The sequence below is a fragment of the Nymphalis io genome, chromosome 21, assembly GCF_905147045.1.
Source record: "Nymphalis io chromosome 21, ilAglIoxx1.1, whole genome shotgun sequence".
Classification (NCBI taxonomy): Eukaryota; Metazoa; Arthropoda; class Insecta; order Lepidoptera; family Nymphalidae; genus Nymphalis; species Nymphalis io.
The window spans coordinates 7,272,362-7,288,904 of NC_065908.1; the positions used below are offsets into that span (position 1 = coordinate 7,272,362).

Genomic DNA, 16,543 nt, shown 5'->3' on the forward strand with positions numbered 1-16,543 from the left:
ATAAGGTTCACGCGTTTTGACCACTAGCCGTCTGGACTTCAATAATTGTAACATAGACGATACACGCGCCAAAACAGCATAACCGTAAGTTTCAACAATTCACGATTGTGATACGAATTTAGTAAAAATGTAGCGATATCATATTTAGTGGAGGATATACGAATAAACCAAACCTAAATATTGTATTTAACAACTTACTGTTAATCTCTAGATAGCTCTGTTTGGATCTGTGCCATAATACTTTTTCGTCCCATTAGTAACGTAATATCAAAACCAGCAAATATAAATAACATGAACATTCTATATGTATTTTCTTCAATTTTAGTTTCGCTTTTGTAAACTTGTATATTTATTTATTATACTTATTACATAGGAAGTGTCCTTACGATTCGTTAAAATATACATTTTATTTCGATGATGAATTCAGGTGATTTCGTCCGAATTGTGGACTTTGGATTTGAAAACGGATACGTTCATTGGCTTTTGTGAATATGATAGTCAAAGTGGACTTTGGATATCATGAACTATGAAATATTCATTAATCACTCAACTCAGCGAAATATTTTCAATGATATTCGATTTATCATTGACTTTTAAAATATATATATTTATTTGTTTGGTACGTTTGAACGTCTTAAATACCTCATCAATCTTCATGAAGTTTTGCATATTGTCAGGAATGAAGAAAGGGACCTAACGCCTCCCCTCCTCAGACGCATACGAAGCCACTAGCGGATACTAGTAGGATATGTACCTAGGTACATGCTTACCCTTAATGATAAATAACGGAACAGTGTAATATGATAATAAGGCAAATGGTTGCATACTCGTGTGTGTTAAATACGCAGGAATAGTTTAACCAGCTCCGGATTTATGCCTGGGACTACAAGACATCAGCCTACCACGGCACCCAATTACCCAAAATTAATATAATTTTACCGTCGTCGTTCCGTTTCGGAACGGGAGGGCTGAAATCTCAAAGTGCATAGGGCCTTTGGATCTCTTAAGTCCTGGCATGAGTATATATGACAGGTATATATATATTAAGTCATATACCTAGATTGACTGCGAATGGTGGTGTAGCTATACCCGGAAACTAAGTTCAATAAAGATTCATGTCGCTTACGGATAGTAGAACTGTCTACGAGGCGTAATCCAGAAGCTACTGCCTTGTTACTAACCAATCAGAATGCTTAGAATTACTTAGAATATATACAGTATAGAATGTATACAGACAAGATGAAGTTCAAAAAATATTAACATCAATAAGACAATTCTGATATCATAGGACATATGGAATCGTTTTTACACGACTGCCCAAGAAATGAATGTAATGTTCAAGTATGTCTGTATGAGTTTCTATATTCCTAACTTTTAAATACCTGAACAGATTTGGATATATGGCCTATCGTTAGAATGCTTACACCATCCCGAGTGACACTGGCTATAAATTCATTCATTTATTCAGGGCAATCGTGTTTTGAATACACTAACAGGCCTATAAAAGATGGTGATATTTAAAAAAATATTTAATTCGTTTTCGAATTTCGAATTCAAATTATTCATTTTTATATATTGATCGCTACGTTTGACATTTACCAAATATAATATTAGCTCAAATCGGTGACGTCACATGTCTGGTCGTTGTCACGATGTGGGTGCTATATGTTAATGCATTCGAGGGTCAACTAAGATATAAAAGAACAATAAAAAATAGCGTGTAACTTATATATTTTATTGTATATACTCTTGACACACATTCCGATTCCCAAGACTTATTTTATTGGAAATTATCTTTTGGTTTAAGTAAATAAATTTAAAGAATGGACAGTGAGCGATACCATCCTTTGTGTGTGTGACGTTTATTGTTAATCGAGGATTTTATGTAACACAAACAACAACCAAAATGTTCATTTTTTATTGTCTTTAAAAAAGTTTCTGTATACAAATATATTTTATCTGCATAAAAATATATTTCATTATTTATTAATGCATTTTAGACAGCCTTTTTTAAAACTGTAAGCTGCGTGGGAGATTTTTTATAATAAACACTGATTCATTTAAAAAGTGTTAAGAAAATTAAATTAAAGAAAGTAAATAACAACAGCATTTAAATTTCTCATTGTTGTGCTAGGGCCTCCTCTCCTTGCCACCACATTGCCATGATTCACCAATGCCGGTTGGTAAATTCACTAGGCGTACTGTCATCCGACTCATGTAGGTTTTCTCACGATATTTTCCTTTACCACCGATCACGAGATGAATAACAAACACAAATTAAGCAAATGAAAAATCTATACGACACCAGCCCATATCAGGTCTTAAAAATGTTTTTGGCCGCATATAAAAAAACATTATAAATCTAAAATAATTGAATAATAAATTTATGATGCGGCAATCTTGTATAGATCATAAATGCCAAAGTAACTGCCAGTCTGTTACGTTTTCATGGCTAAACCACATACGATTTTGGTGAAATTTGGCTCAAAGCTTAAGCCCCTAGGCTATTTTTTATACTTAACATGCGGGCGAAACTGCAGGCGTAAACTAGTATACAATAAACATTAAATGAACTGAGTGAGAATGAATTAATGATATCAATCGAATATAAAAATAATTATATTGATGCCAACAGATAATAACGCGCCATCGCTTCAATGCCAAGAAATTTGTCCTCTTTGGACTGATAGTTTATTTATGTTTAAAAACCAATTTAAAATGCAACCTTTTTTAAACTTAAATATGTTGAATGAAATAGTACTATCATCTTTTAAATATATAAGAATGACTTACCAATCAACGGCCAAACCACTGGGGTAAGCACCATGAAAATTAGCATTCGGGTTCATTTTACACAGTAAGTTAGCACTCGGAAAGGAAGTTTGAAAATTTAACCCCTAAGGTTATAAAGGGGATTTAAGTTAGTATAAAAATTCTTTATGTAGAAGAAAAAGCTTACTCTTCACATTTCGATACGTTAAACAATAAAAGTCATTAAGATATCACAATATTTAAATGTGTCTGATATTCTATAGTATTTTGCTAACATGTTTTTAAAAAAGCTGAGATGGCCTAGTGGTTACAACGCGAGAATCTTAACCGATGATCGTGTGTTCAAACCTGGGCAAGCAGAACTGAATTTTCATGTGCTTAATTTGTGTTCATAATTCATCTCGTTACGGTGAAGAAAAACATCGTGAGGAAACCTGCATGTGTCTAGTTTCACTGAAATTCTGCCACATATGTATTCCGCCAACCCGCATTGGAGCGGCGTGGTGCAATAAGCTCCAAACCTTCTTCTCCTCAAAAAAGGATAGGAGGCCTTAGCCCAGTAGTGTGACATTCACAGGCTGTTATTGTTATGTTTTTAATTTTAAATCTAAAGCAAACTGTTGTTTTAAGGCCAAATAGTAGATACTATAGAACAAAGGGGATTTGAAAATTATATCAATAACTGATTTAAGCCTGCATCTCGATTATCACATCGAAGACGCATACAATAGTTTCGAATTGATGACGTCACGGATCGTCGATCAAAAAAACTCTAACCAGGTCTTAAGTCTAGTTCTAATTATAAGTCTTACATATATACCAACGTACTTAGCAAAGATGGTACAATGATAATGATTTATATCGTACGCCTACATAAATTACATATAAGCGTTCAGTTTCGCAATTGCATCCGTTTTGTTTATTATAAACAATCAAATGGCCTGGAGGTAAGTAACCTTTCAATGTCTCGTCGTATGCAAACTGCGTTTCGTAATGTTATTTTAGATTATATTATTACTTATCGCGCATAATTTGTTTTGATTGAATAGTTATTTCGCATAAATAAATAAAATTGTGTTGTTTTTTTTAAATAAATTTCGTCTTTAATAGACGAAATTTATTTAATTTTTTTTTAATTATAATAATTTTAGGAAAACTACTTGGCTTTGTACTTACTCGTCTGGGTATGTATTTTACCGCAGCGCGAGTGATCCAATTACAGACACAAGGAATATAACATCTCCCCAAGGTTGGTGGCGCATTTGCGATGTAAGGGATGGTTAATATTTCTTACAGTACCAAAGTCTATGAGAAGTGTGGACCACTTACTATCGGGTGGCGCTTTGCTTGCCTGCCTACCTATTTTTTTAAATACGTTTCGTTGTATAATAGCGGAATAGTTCTGTTGATACTCACTCAGACGAGCCTGCACAAAGGTGAAGATTTGTATAATAGTTTTTATATGGATTTTTATATGTACTTCAGTTGGAGTTCCTTAATAATAATTATATGAATAGTGTAATAGAAACTATTTCTATACTAACCTCGTTATGTGGTCTTGTTTCTCTGCTATGTTCTGAAGACCGATTGCGTCTCGTAACTGAATAACTATCGCTGCTCTCACAGCTTCCGCGCATCTGAATTCTTCTATTCTTTCTGCCAGTACCTATTAACAATTCAAAGTATTTAACAAATCATGAATAAATATGTGAAAAGTGAAAAAATTAACGATAGATAATTTCAAAGGAATATTCAGTGTATCAAGTCATGTTACCTCGACGTCTTCTGAATATAACGGCGAGTTCTTAAAGACGTCCTTCTTCACAATCGCGATATACGGCCCCTGAATTCCACCGACGAATTTTTCGCAGTTAAAAAACAGAGCATCCTTTTTAACCATTCCCTCTTCAACGCTCAGGAATGTTGGATTCATGTCCACAGCTGAAGTGGGTGCCACTAACGTGTAATCCCAGAACGACCAGGCGCCATATTGGTGTAATAGGAGAGTCGTCGCGACGTCGTCCGCCAACACTCCCGTCAACTTTGAAGCGGCTGGGAAGAATCCTATCATTCTTTTACCAGTTCCAGTATTCTCTTGCAATCTTAGTTCCAGGTTGTTCAAATCAATGAAGCCTTCTTTTGTTTCTGGTATTTTGATTATCTGTAAAAACAATTTATAATTTAAGGTTTTTTATAGATGACGTATATAATAATTGCCATTTGCTATGCTATTAAATTGAATAAGCAGCATATACGAGTACATAAATATTAACTGATTCAGACTTTGTATGAATTAAATCTTTAAAGAATTTTTTTCTTACACAAATTTCATTTGACAGTTTTTTTGTTTCAATACCTACGTTCGTGGCATAAATACATTATACACATATTCTAGAATGTTTTAATTTTCATTCATAAATAATATTTCAAAATAATGTCGCATGATCTAGCTATTCCGTGACTTCTACGTTTCATGTTACATATTTGCTGTGTTTATATACCATTGTAATGTGAGATTATTTAGCATTCGATAGATGGTTCATTATTCTAAGAACATAATGATTACTGCTAGCTAAAAATAGCTCGGTAATGAATGCGCGCCGAATTCACGGCAATTGAAGAAGGTGAACGACCTTCAACTCGGATTCCATGTTAAGCTACTGATATAATATTACAATGGAATTTGAATTATTTACAACTCGCATACAAATGTATGGGTACATGTAAATGATCTTCGAAACTGTATATATTATTGCAGGTTTGATTTCTGTAATTTATTCAATCGATCGATATTTATTAATCTCGGTGTCTTAATGAATTTGTGTTAATTACTTCAGAAGCTGTCTTACCAATTATGCTTTACCAAGAGTTTCTAACGGTAGCGTATATCAGCATATGTACACATTGAACTGTTTGAGAGTACTGTTAAAATCTTTCTTACCTACATATTTTTCATCATTATACTTTTCTTTATGGTTTCGAATTCATCTAATTTTTCCTTTTAGTACGAGTGTATATATAAAGAATGTAAATAATTGTGTTTTAACTTTGCATAGCTTGAAGAATAATACACAATATGATACTTAAAATCATTCCTATTTGTATTATATCATGATAAATATCAATAATATCGATTGGCAGCTCATTGGCTTGTTAAACAAACCATAAATAATGCAAAAGCAATCAGCACTTGATGATTAGTTGTTTCGTGGCTTGCAGAAAAAAAAAAGAACGTAAAAGTTCTTAACAAGGAAATGTAGGTATATTCAACTAAGGGCAGACTCACGCAATACCGGTTGAGTTTGTGTAACATTAAGGGCCGGTGCACATCTACAGAGCACGTTTGCGCAGATTTCACAAGCAGCAAACAGTAGGCAACGCTACATCGTACGACAATATGCTCGGGCCCGCGCGCAAACGGTCGAGAATGCGCGAGTATTTCACCGCTGCCGCATTTTTGCGCATATATCCGCTTTAATTATTGTTCAACTGATTTATTTTTATGCAATGATAATTGATTGGAAGTGGACATTGCTCGACGATTAGCTTCGTCAAATGTACGCTGGCCCTTAATGTGACACCAACTCTTGTGGCCTTGAAAAAATGGGTTAAGAATTCACAATAACCGTACATGGAACTAGATTTTCTCGTCAAAGTACTGCCGTAAAGGCGTGATCGTTACTTAAGTATTAAAAGAGATTATGTTGGTAACATTGGCATGTTTTTTTTTTTCAATATTTGTAATAAATATTTAATGATGAATGTTCGGGCACTGCAATTAATTTATTGTTGAAATTAACTTTATTAAATAGCATCAAAATAGATTTACAAGTATTTAATTATGAGAAATTTCTAACGATGCTTCTGGTGTTTATTTATTTATATGCTTAATTCTTTTTTTTTTTAATTCTAATAATTTGTTTGACGTCCTCCTGACTGATCTCTGCTCTCATACATTGGAACCTATACCAAACACCTGCTACCCTCCCACATGCGGGCGAAACCGCGGGCGGAAACTAGTTTTTGATATTTACATTGAGTAAGATTTTATAACACTTGAAATACCACTTAAAAGTAACAATGAAATATTCTATTTAATTGTAACTTTACCTTTAATATTTCAACGAATAAATCCGCAGCTTATTATAACTATCAAGGTTGTTGGTAATTATTACATAAAGAAAGAAAATGCATTCCTGTAGAAATATAAAATCTTTACAAATATTATAAATGTCAAAAGTAAGTATGTCTACTTGTTACAATTTCACGGCTAAACCACTAAACTGAATTTCATAAATTTTTTTACGAAGCAAGCTGGAACCCCAAGGAAGGACACGGGCTTCTTTTTATATATTACACCTGCCCCCCCCCCCTTCTTGATACGCGGACGAAAACTCGTAAATAAATATTTAAACACGTAACTATATCATAGCCAGAAAGTACTTGATTATAATTTATATATATTCTTGGTGGTAGGGTTTTTGTGTACCACCACGATTTGAAGGTGGTGTGAGAAAGTGTATCTACGGGCACAAAGGATATAATATCTTAGTTCCCAATGTTGGTGGAGCACTGACGATGTAAGTAATGCTTAATATTTTTTTCAGGGCTAAGTGTCTTTAGACGGTGGTCATATTGCACCGTAACGTACCGTCCGTCCATTTAAGTTTTAAAAATAAATAGATTAAGAACTTTTTACAGTTTTGTTATCTAGGATATTATTTATCACATTCCAACAGGCGGCGCGCATGATGGAATCGTTTTTATTTTATAATTACTTAGAGTATTTCATTTTTATTTTGATAATAATTTGTATCTGTCAATGTATGACATAAGTCACGTCATATCATGATATATCATCCGGGGTCAACGAATAGGATAATTATTAGGTTCAGTTAAAATGTTTGCCTCGATATGTAATGTAAGTAATTAATGTTGTGGACATTAAGAACTGTATTTAATTAAACTGCAAAAAAAGAACAAATAATTTGTCGAATCCGCGCATTTGCGTGTGGGCGTGGGTGTGGGTTTGTTGTATAAAGTCGCTAAGCACCTCGTATGCCGTTAAACTAAAAGCTTCTGATTTTAAATCGGAAATAATTCAAATGAAAAAAAATCGTGGATATGATACAACTACATGTATTGTTCTTGAAGAAATGAAACTTTATAACGTGACCTTAAAAGGTGTGGAATTCATGTAAAAATGAACAAATAAACCTCAAGGATATTATTGTTGCTATGATAAACAGATGTAAACCTTTTGTTAGTATTCACGCGTGGGCCGCTGAGCCGTTTTGGTTTATTTCCGGCTTTCATACATACGGCTATATGCTAAATAGGAACTGAATTAGCGGCAGATGAAAATATATGTATCTAACAGCGATATGCCCTGGGGGCTATCACCCAACACCATTCTTGTATAGAATTTAACCTCCACGAAAAAGAAAGTACGGTTCAAACAGCATTCGAATATTAAATGATAAAACTTGTTAATTATATTTTAATAATTTAGACACGTAGGAAATAATACATGTTCTAGCAATACAATTAAGATAATGTGATTTCGCACTTAGCCTTCGAATGCTTATAAACAATAAATAACTTAACTTACTGACATAGTGAAACTGCGCAGTTGTTAAAATGCTGTGTCGAATGTAAATAATTTCTCGAAGGAAATAACATTCCAATACGATACGCACTTTTACAATTCAGCGATAAAACGTTTCAGTTTTGAGAATTAATGATAAGGTATTATTACCCAAAAAAATTAGTTTCACGTAATCGATTGCGTGCGATTTAGTGCAATTCCAGAGCGCCATGTTCGTATAATCCCAAAATTATTTGTCTTGTTGTGTTAAACGAATGATTCCGAGACCGCGTCCAATTGGATTAAATTAAAGAATAATTAATTATACTTATTTCAAAATATTGCTAAATTCTAACTTAGTAAGCGTCTAATTAACGAAACAATTTCAAAAATCTATCTTATGGTTGAAGTTAAACTTTTAATACATATATATATTACAAAAAATAATGTCCTCCGGATCAATTTCATCAACGGGAGCCAATCTCATTGTGATTACCCAACTGCGCAGGTCATATTATAGTGCACAAGTGTGTGCGCAAACACAGGTGTACTCTCAATTCTCTAACTCTCATAACCCGATGAGACGGCAATCCAACAGGACTAAAAAAAGATCAGGCGCAGGATTAACGGCTTTACGTGCTTTCCGAGACACGGGACTGTACACACTTTCAACTCTCCAAGTGTAATTACAGGCACAAGGGACATAACATCTTAGTTCCCAAGGTTGGTGGCGCATTGGTGATGTAAGCGATGGTTAACATTTCTTGCAACGCCATTGCCTATGTGCGTTGGTGACCACTTACCATCAGGTGGCCCATATGCTCGTCCGCCTTCCTATATAAAAAAAAACTCTCAAACTCCGGGTTACTACTGAGAATTTTCTACAGAAAAACAAAAATTTTTTCTACAGAAAAACAAAAATTTTTTCTACAGTAAAACTTTTTATTGGCCCGAAATGGGAATTGAACCCAGGACCGAGGCATTTATCAGTCTGGAAACATATAAATGAATATTTAATAATATTGGCAACTACAAATTAAATTCATTTATTATTATTTTAGGCTAGGCACGCTATTAATTTATAAATACCACATTTACTATTGTTTGATATTTAGTGACACTTTTAACACATGAAAAATATATATTTCAATGCACGCACACAAATTATCATACGTTATCTACATTTTAGGAATTAAACCATGTTTTCCCAACTATAATATTAAATTCGTATCGCACTGACTTAGCCGAGATGGCCCTGTGGTAAGAACGCGTGAATCTTAACCGATGATCGTGGGTTCAAACCCGGGCAAGCACCACTGAATTTTCATGTGCTTAATTTGTGATTATAATTCATCTCGTGCTTTACGGTGAAGGAAAACATCGTGAGGAAACCTGCATGTGTCTAATTTCACTGAAATTCTGCCACATGTGAATTCTACCAACCCGCATTGGACCAGCGTGGTGGAATAAGCTCCAAACCTTCTCCTCAAAAAGAGGAGAGGAGGCTTTTAGCCCAGCAGTGGGACATTCACAGGCTGTTACGGTACGGTACGGTACTGACTTCCCTACGCGTATTATTTACTTTCATGGATGGCGTAGGTTGATCTGTAATTTTCTTCTACAGCCTAATATTTCTATATTTAGCTTTAATTACTTGCACAATCCTGTTGTTTTAAGTTTGAAAATGACTTCACATATTTTATTTATAGTATAGGTAGGCGGACGAGCATATGGGCTACCTGATAGTAAGTGGTCACCAACATCCATACATTATATAGACATTTGCATTGTAAGAAATGTTAACGATCGCTTACATCGCCAATGCGCCAATAACCGTGGGAACTAAGATGTTATGTCCCTTGTGCCTGTAATTACACCCTTCAAACCGGAACACAATAATACCAAGTAAGGTTTGCGGTAGCATATCTCATGAGTGGGTGGTACCCAGACGACCTTGCACAAAGCCCTACCACCAGTCAACTGACCCTATATTACTAATCACAATATATTTTCATAACTAAACGCTTTACATACCTCAGCATCACATTCCTTCCAGGGCGCCAGTTGTCTTTCTGTTTCTCTCGAGGACACGAAAAGAGCTACTTTTTGTGGGCGTAAAGCGCGCAAAAACCGACATAACGTAGCTCCAAGGACCACCACGTCTTCGGGACCAGCTCCGACGGCTTGGCGAATTATCTCTTTGGATTCTGACCTAGTTTCAAAAAGTTTCTCATCAAAATTCATTTAGATATTATGAATAACATGGATGCATAAATCAAAATTTAATTTTTTTTATAGAATAGGAAGGCGGACGAGCATATGGGCCACCTGATGCTAAGTGGTCACCAAACGCCCTTAGACATTGGCATTGTAAGAAATGTTAATCATCGCTTACATCACCAATGCGCCACCAACCTTGGGAACTAAGATGTTATGTCCCTTGTGCCTGTAATTACACTGGCTCACTCACCCTTCAAACCGGAACACAACAATACCAAGTACTGCTGTTTTGCGGTAGAATATCTGATGAGTGGGTGGTACCTACCCAGACGAGCTTGCACAAAGCTCTACCACCTACCACAATATTTAATATTTATGAAACACTAAGATATTTAAACCATAACGATAATTGACGTTTCGTCAATTCGAAACGTTTTATTTCTTATAGTCACTGGGACTTTGTTATTATGTTGTTTTTGTAAATATTACAACACAAATATTCTTATTTCTAAGGCCACCTTATTAAATATGCATTTGTCAACAAAGTGTAAAAATAATCGAACAGTTTGTTAATAAGTATAAGAAACAAATGATTGGAAATTTTATCATATTTATTTATGCATTTTTTTTCATATGATAATTGAAAAGTAGCATTATAGGTTAATTTACCGGTAAATCTCGCTTTGTCCAGAGGTAACGGATAGAGCCGTGCACCACGTCGCGTGTGTTGGAAGCACATCGCGTGCTATGTACTCTTCTATCCATTGCAAAGCACGCCCAGAGCCGCTATAGTCGCAATATACAACTGAAAGAAAAAATAAAATAAAGTTAAAAAAGCTAGTAAAGTAAACAGAAACAGTCTATAAATGTCCCACAGCTGGGTTAAGGCCTCCTCTTCTTTTTGAGGAGAAAGTTTGAAACTTAGTCCACCACGCTACTTCAATACAGGTTTTGGAATGCACGTGGATTTTCGTCAGTCACATGCAGGTTTCCTCACAATGTTTTCCTTAAGACATGAAGATTCTTAGTTAATACTCTCATTTTCTAACTACTGGCCATCACGGCATAGTTTGCAGTAATTTGCTTACGCTTTAATTATTTCAACCAGTGATTTTTTCAATATACACCTGACTCAGAAATATTATCAATGATATATTCGTGAAATAAGTATTAAATATTAAAATATTTCCGCTTCGATATCTAACCTATCACAAGCTCAAGCAACGAGTTCAATAATCTTTATTCCAATGTCAGTCATTAAAAATTAAAAGTTCAAACAAATATTGTTGAAAACAATAGTAACATTTAAGTAAAAAAATTAATATAATACTTCAAATTTATATCGTATTTAAATGATTTTAAATATCATAAGGAAAATATTCAAATAGTTTGTAGTATTTTTTTTTAAATATTAAATGTAGTAATGTTTATTTGATCTAAAGTATTATGTAGAAGGAAATCCCTCGTTGTTCTAGTGCCTAGCTTTATAGTTACAGACTACAAGGTCTCGGGTTCGAAATTCAAATTTTCCAGGATATCATTGCCATTCATAGTGGATGTCACTATGCCGGAAATATTATAATGCAAACGAGTGTAACGCCGAAAAGCCGAGATGGCCCTGTGGTAAGAACGCGTGAATCTTAACCGATGATCGTGGGTTCAAACCCGGGCAAGCACCACTGAATTTTCATGTGCTTAATTTGTGATTATAATTCATCTCGTGCTTTACGGTGAAGGAAAACATCGTGAGGAAACCTGCATGTGTCTAATTTCACTGAAGTTCTGCCACATGTGAATTCTACCAACCCGCATTGGAGCAGCGTGGTGGAATAAGCTCCAAACCTTCTCCTCAAAAAGAGGAGAGGAGGCCTTTAGCCCAGCAGTGGGACATTCACAGGCTGTTACGGAGTGTAACGCAAACTTAGGTGCACTTTTTACTCCCTCACTCAAAAAATCTGACGGCATTGGAACGGCAATTTGACGCGACCGAAGAGAATTCAGGCGCCGGATCAACGGCTTTACTTTCGGATGCGGAAGCACAGCTAACGTTCAGAATCCGGGCTTTTAGAAAGGTTTTATTCGCTTGGCCCGGGACTTCAATCTAGGACATCGAAATCTACAACCTTTTAAGCTAGACCAATATGCAATTGAAAACCAATTTATATATAAACAAGAACAAATCTCGTTTGTCACGTCAAGAGTCTAAATGTCAAGATGGTGAAAGTGCGAAGCGCTTACGATATACTTATAATATTATACATATATTAAAACCGTTTCAGAAACGAGCAGAATTTTTGGTTTTATGTATATTAGTTTAGTAGTTTTTTTTTTCTGTTAGGTATTAAAAATACGTATCCTCATTTATTAGTATAGATATTTCATTATACCATGAAAACGATGGAAACATTACATATACTGGTACTTAAAATCAACTAATTATAAGCGTAACCAGCTCGTGGTTGGCGTGGTTGGTGGATGCTTGCCTTTCACGCCGAAGGTTGTGGACAGGACAGATATTTGTGTACATGAATGTTTGTCCTGAGTCTGGGTGTAATTATCTATATAAGTATGTATTTACAAAAGAAAAATAGTATATGTAGTATATCAGTTGTCTGGTTTCTATAGTACAAGCTCTGTACAAGCCTAATTTGGGATCAGATGGCCGTGTGTGAAAAATGTCCCAGGATATTATTATCATGTTATCAGTCTATCATATATCAGCTGTCATATTTTATCAGCGAATCAGTAAATAGCTAATATTATCCGTGGTTGAAAATACTAGGTCGTTCCGTTCATAGTCGTATATATTCCGATTCAACGTACTGCTGAATGAGTCAATTATTGAAATCTATTTTTTTATATATGTACCTACAATGTTATACCGTTATATATTTTATATGCTACTGTGCTACTGTTATATAATTTGTACAAAATGGCCATAAAAACAGTGGAATATGACACAATGTTATAAGCTTTAGATTGCCAATATAAGCTGAAGCGTTATCTTATTTATGATGTCATATGTTGTTTTTACTTGTATACAACTAATATAAAAAAATGTATCTGCCTTTTTTATTTTCTAATAGTGTCTAAATAAACACATTACTTACTTCATTTATTTACATTATTATGTCAAACCATTTCGACCCATTTATACTAAAAGAGAATTAAATGCACTTACGTCGTATTAAGTTCTATTATGCGAATTTTTTTCTATTCTTAATAATTGCAGTGGGTTTTAATAACATGTATATTTATATATTATAGCGAAACCGAACCCACAACTATTTATATTTAATCAATTATCACTGTACCTATTTTATTGTTACATGCATTTCAATTTTATTCTCATAATATTTAAAACACGGATAGTACAATGGCGTCATTGTCGTTTGTCTAAGTTTTATCTCAAATCGTTCGTGTACGTGACGACATTTGAAGTTTTAGAAAACAATGCCGCTATTGTGACGAATACAAGTTCAAATGCATAGAGTAAGAAGTTACAATGGTAAATATATGTTTTTAATACATAAATACTTTTTTTTTTAAATGTAATATAGACAGACGGTCAGATAGGACATCTAATAGTAAGTGGTCACCACCCATAGACCCACCTATGGAAATAAGATGTAAAGTAATGACACAAGGAGTGTCTGTAATTACACTGGCTCACACACCCGTCTTACTACTACACTACTAATACTATACTTGCATGAAATATGCTTAAAATAGCAAGTGAAATAAAACTATGAATACAATACATAAGTTTAGAAAGCAGCTGCCACTGAACTAAGAACCCATTTTTTTTTTTTTTTTATAGAATAGGAAGGCGGACGAGCATATGTGCCACCTGATGGTAAGTGGTCACCAACGCTCTTAGACATTGGCATTGTAAGAAATGTCAACCATCGCTTACATATCCAATGCGCCACCAACCTTGGGAACTAAGATTTTATGTCCCTTGTGCCTGTAATTACACTGGCTCACTCACCCTTCAAACCGGAACACAAGAATATCAAGTATTGCTATTTTGCGGTAGAATATCTGATGAGTGGGTGGTACCTACCCAGACGAGCCTGCACAAAGCCCTACCACCAGTAAAAAGTAAAGTAGTATATTTAAAAGCCGAGATGGTCTAGTGATCAGAACGCGTGAATCTTAACCGATGATCGTGGGTTCAAACCCGGGCAAGCACCACTGAATTTTCATGTGCTTAATTTGTGTTTATAATTCATCTCGTGCTTAACGGTGAAGGAAATTTCATTAAAACAGAACATTAATTTATAATATACGATACACGAACAATGTGTTGTGTATGTATGTGTAAATATGGACGTGAGTATGCGTTTGTGAACATAGTCACGCCAATTTATATAATACATATTTGATAAACAAAGACATACATACAATATATTGCTTATAAGAAACCATGGTTTTATAAAAATAAAATGTCTTCCTATTTATCCATACGCGATCTTAAATGCGATTGTAACTCTGTCTGTTTGTCATGCTTTCACGGCTTAACCACTAAGCTAATTTTGATAAAATTTTATATGAAGCAAGTTTGAACCCCAAGAAAGGACATAGGCTGTTTTAAAACTAACACCTGCCCCGCGAAGCCAACACAACATCATTTTTTAATTTATCCTGTCAATTTGTCTCTCTAATCTTGATGAAAAACACAAATCTATTTTTACTGTAATCTGGTTTAAATTACCGCATAAATCATTTGGTAAAATCAAACGAATTTCAATTCGCGTTACAAATCTGTCGTTATCAACATCAAGCAGCTATATAACGAGCGACGACAGAACATTCAGCGCAAAGCATGTTTTCAGGTCATAAAGCAAACAAAGTAATATATCATTAGTCTGAATGTTCTTAAAATATATAATGTTAAATGAGATCCTAGAGTACCGAATTCTTTTAACATAACTAGGTTGGTGCTACTCTATTTTTATCAACAAAATCTTTGTAACATAAAGTTCGATATGTGTTTTTATCTGTTTAATTTTTTTTGTTTCCACCCACTTAACCTGCGTAAGGTTGAGTGAACCAGTGATAGGCAAAAGGGATATCTTATAGGGCCAATGTCTATGGGCGCGGGCCCGTTTGCCCGTCCGCCTACATATATATATATAAAACATTTATATTTGAGCATGTCCGTTTATATAAGTTTTCCTTAGAGACGAAGCATGCAGTTTTACAGCATATTATACGAACTACGAATTACTAAAACTTATGTTTGGATTTAATAAAATTAAGGGTAGTATTCCAATCGTTATATATTCACATGAAGACCTTAAAATCCACATTAAAACCGGCTGTCATCAATTTTGATTGCTGATTCTTACATTACAGGCACTATAAGTATATGTCCCTAATAGAATCAATTAATTAAAAATTCATAATAAAATGATAAAAATTTACTAGATAATTTCGGTACAAAAAGTAATGACATCCCATCAAAACATAAATGTGAAATGAGAGCCAAGTTTAATATTATGATATATGGTTTGACTTCAACGACAAAAGAAGTAAGATCTAAATGGGTGTCAAGTTCTATGGTCAGTCCTGAAATTTATTTATAACAACATACAATATACAACTTAAAATATCATTTCTTCTAATAACTTCGGATAATATACTGAAGCCTAAGGTCTGACTTGGCTAGTTTTCATATACGTAAGTTCTTTTCATTAAATTTTATTCTTCCAAAAATTTGGTTTGCTGGTAGAAACTAGCCATTGAACATAGAACTCTTCCATGACTGTTTTTGTAGGTATTTAATAATAAGTCGTACAAATATAATGTTATTCAAATATATTCATTGAGGCATCGCGAAACGTGACAACATCAAAATAACAAAATTATATTTTATCTATACATAAGTATAATGAAGCAGAAGAAACCGTCTGTCTGTGCATTGCTTGAATTTATGAAATAGAAAACGCGAGTTTTTAA

General features: G+C 34.3%; 1 protein-coding gene across 2 annotated transcripts in view; it reads right to left on the minus strand.

Moving 5' to 3' along the window:
* Nucleotides 1-16,543, minus strand: part of LOC126776732 (uncharacterized) — a 111,631-nt gene that overhangs the window by 27,774 nt on the left and 67,314 nt on the right. For both annotated transcript variants that reach the window (XM_050499441.1, XM_050499440.1), the window contains exons 2-5: nucleotides 11,249-11,384; nucleotides 10,394-10,571; nucleotides 4,547-4,933; nucleotides 4,317-4,438 (exon numbers count right to left, since the gene is read on the minus strand). In XM_050499441.1, the coding sequence (XP_050355398.1) occupies nucleotides 4,317-4,438; nucleotides 4,547-4,933; nucleotides 10,394-10,571; nucleotides 11,249-11,384 (823 nt within the window). The remainder of the gene's footprint in view (nucleotides 1-4,316; nucleotides 4,439-4,546; nucleotides 4,934-10,393; nucleotides 10,572-11,248; nucleotides 11,385-16,543) is intronic.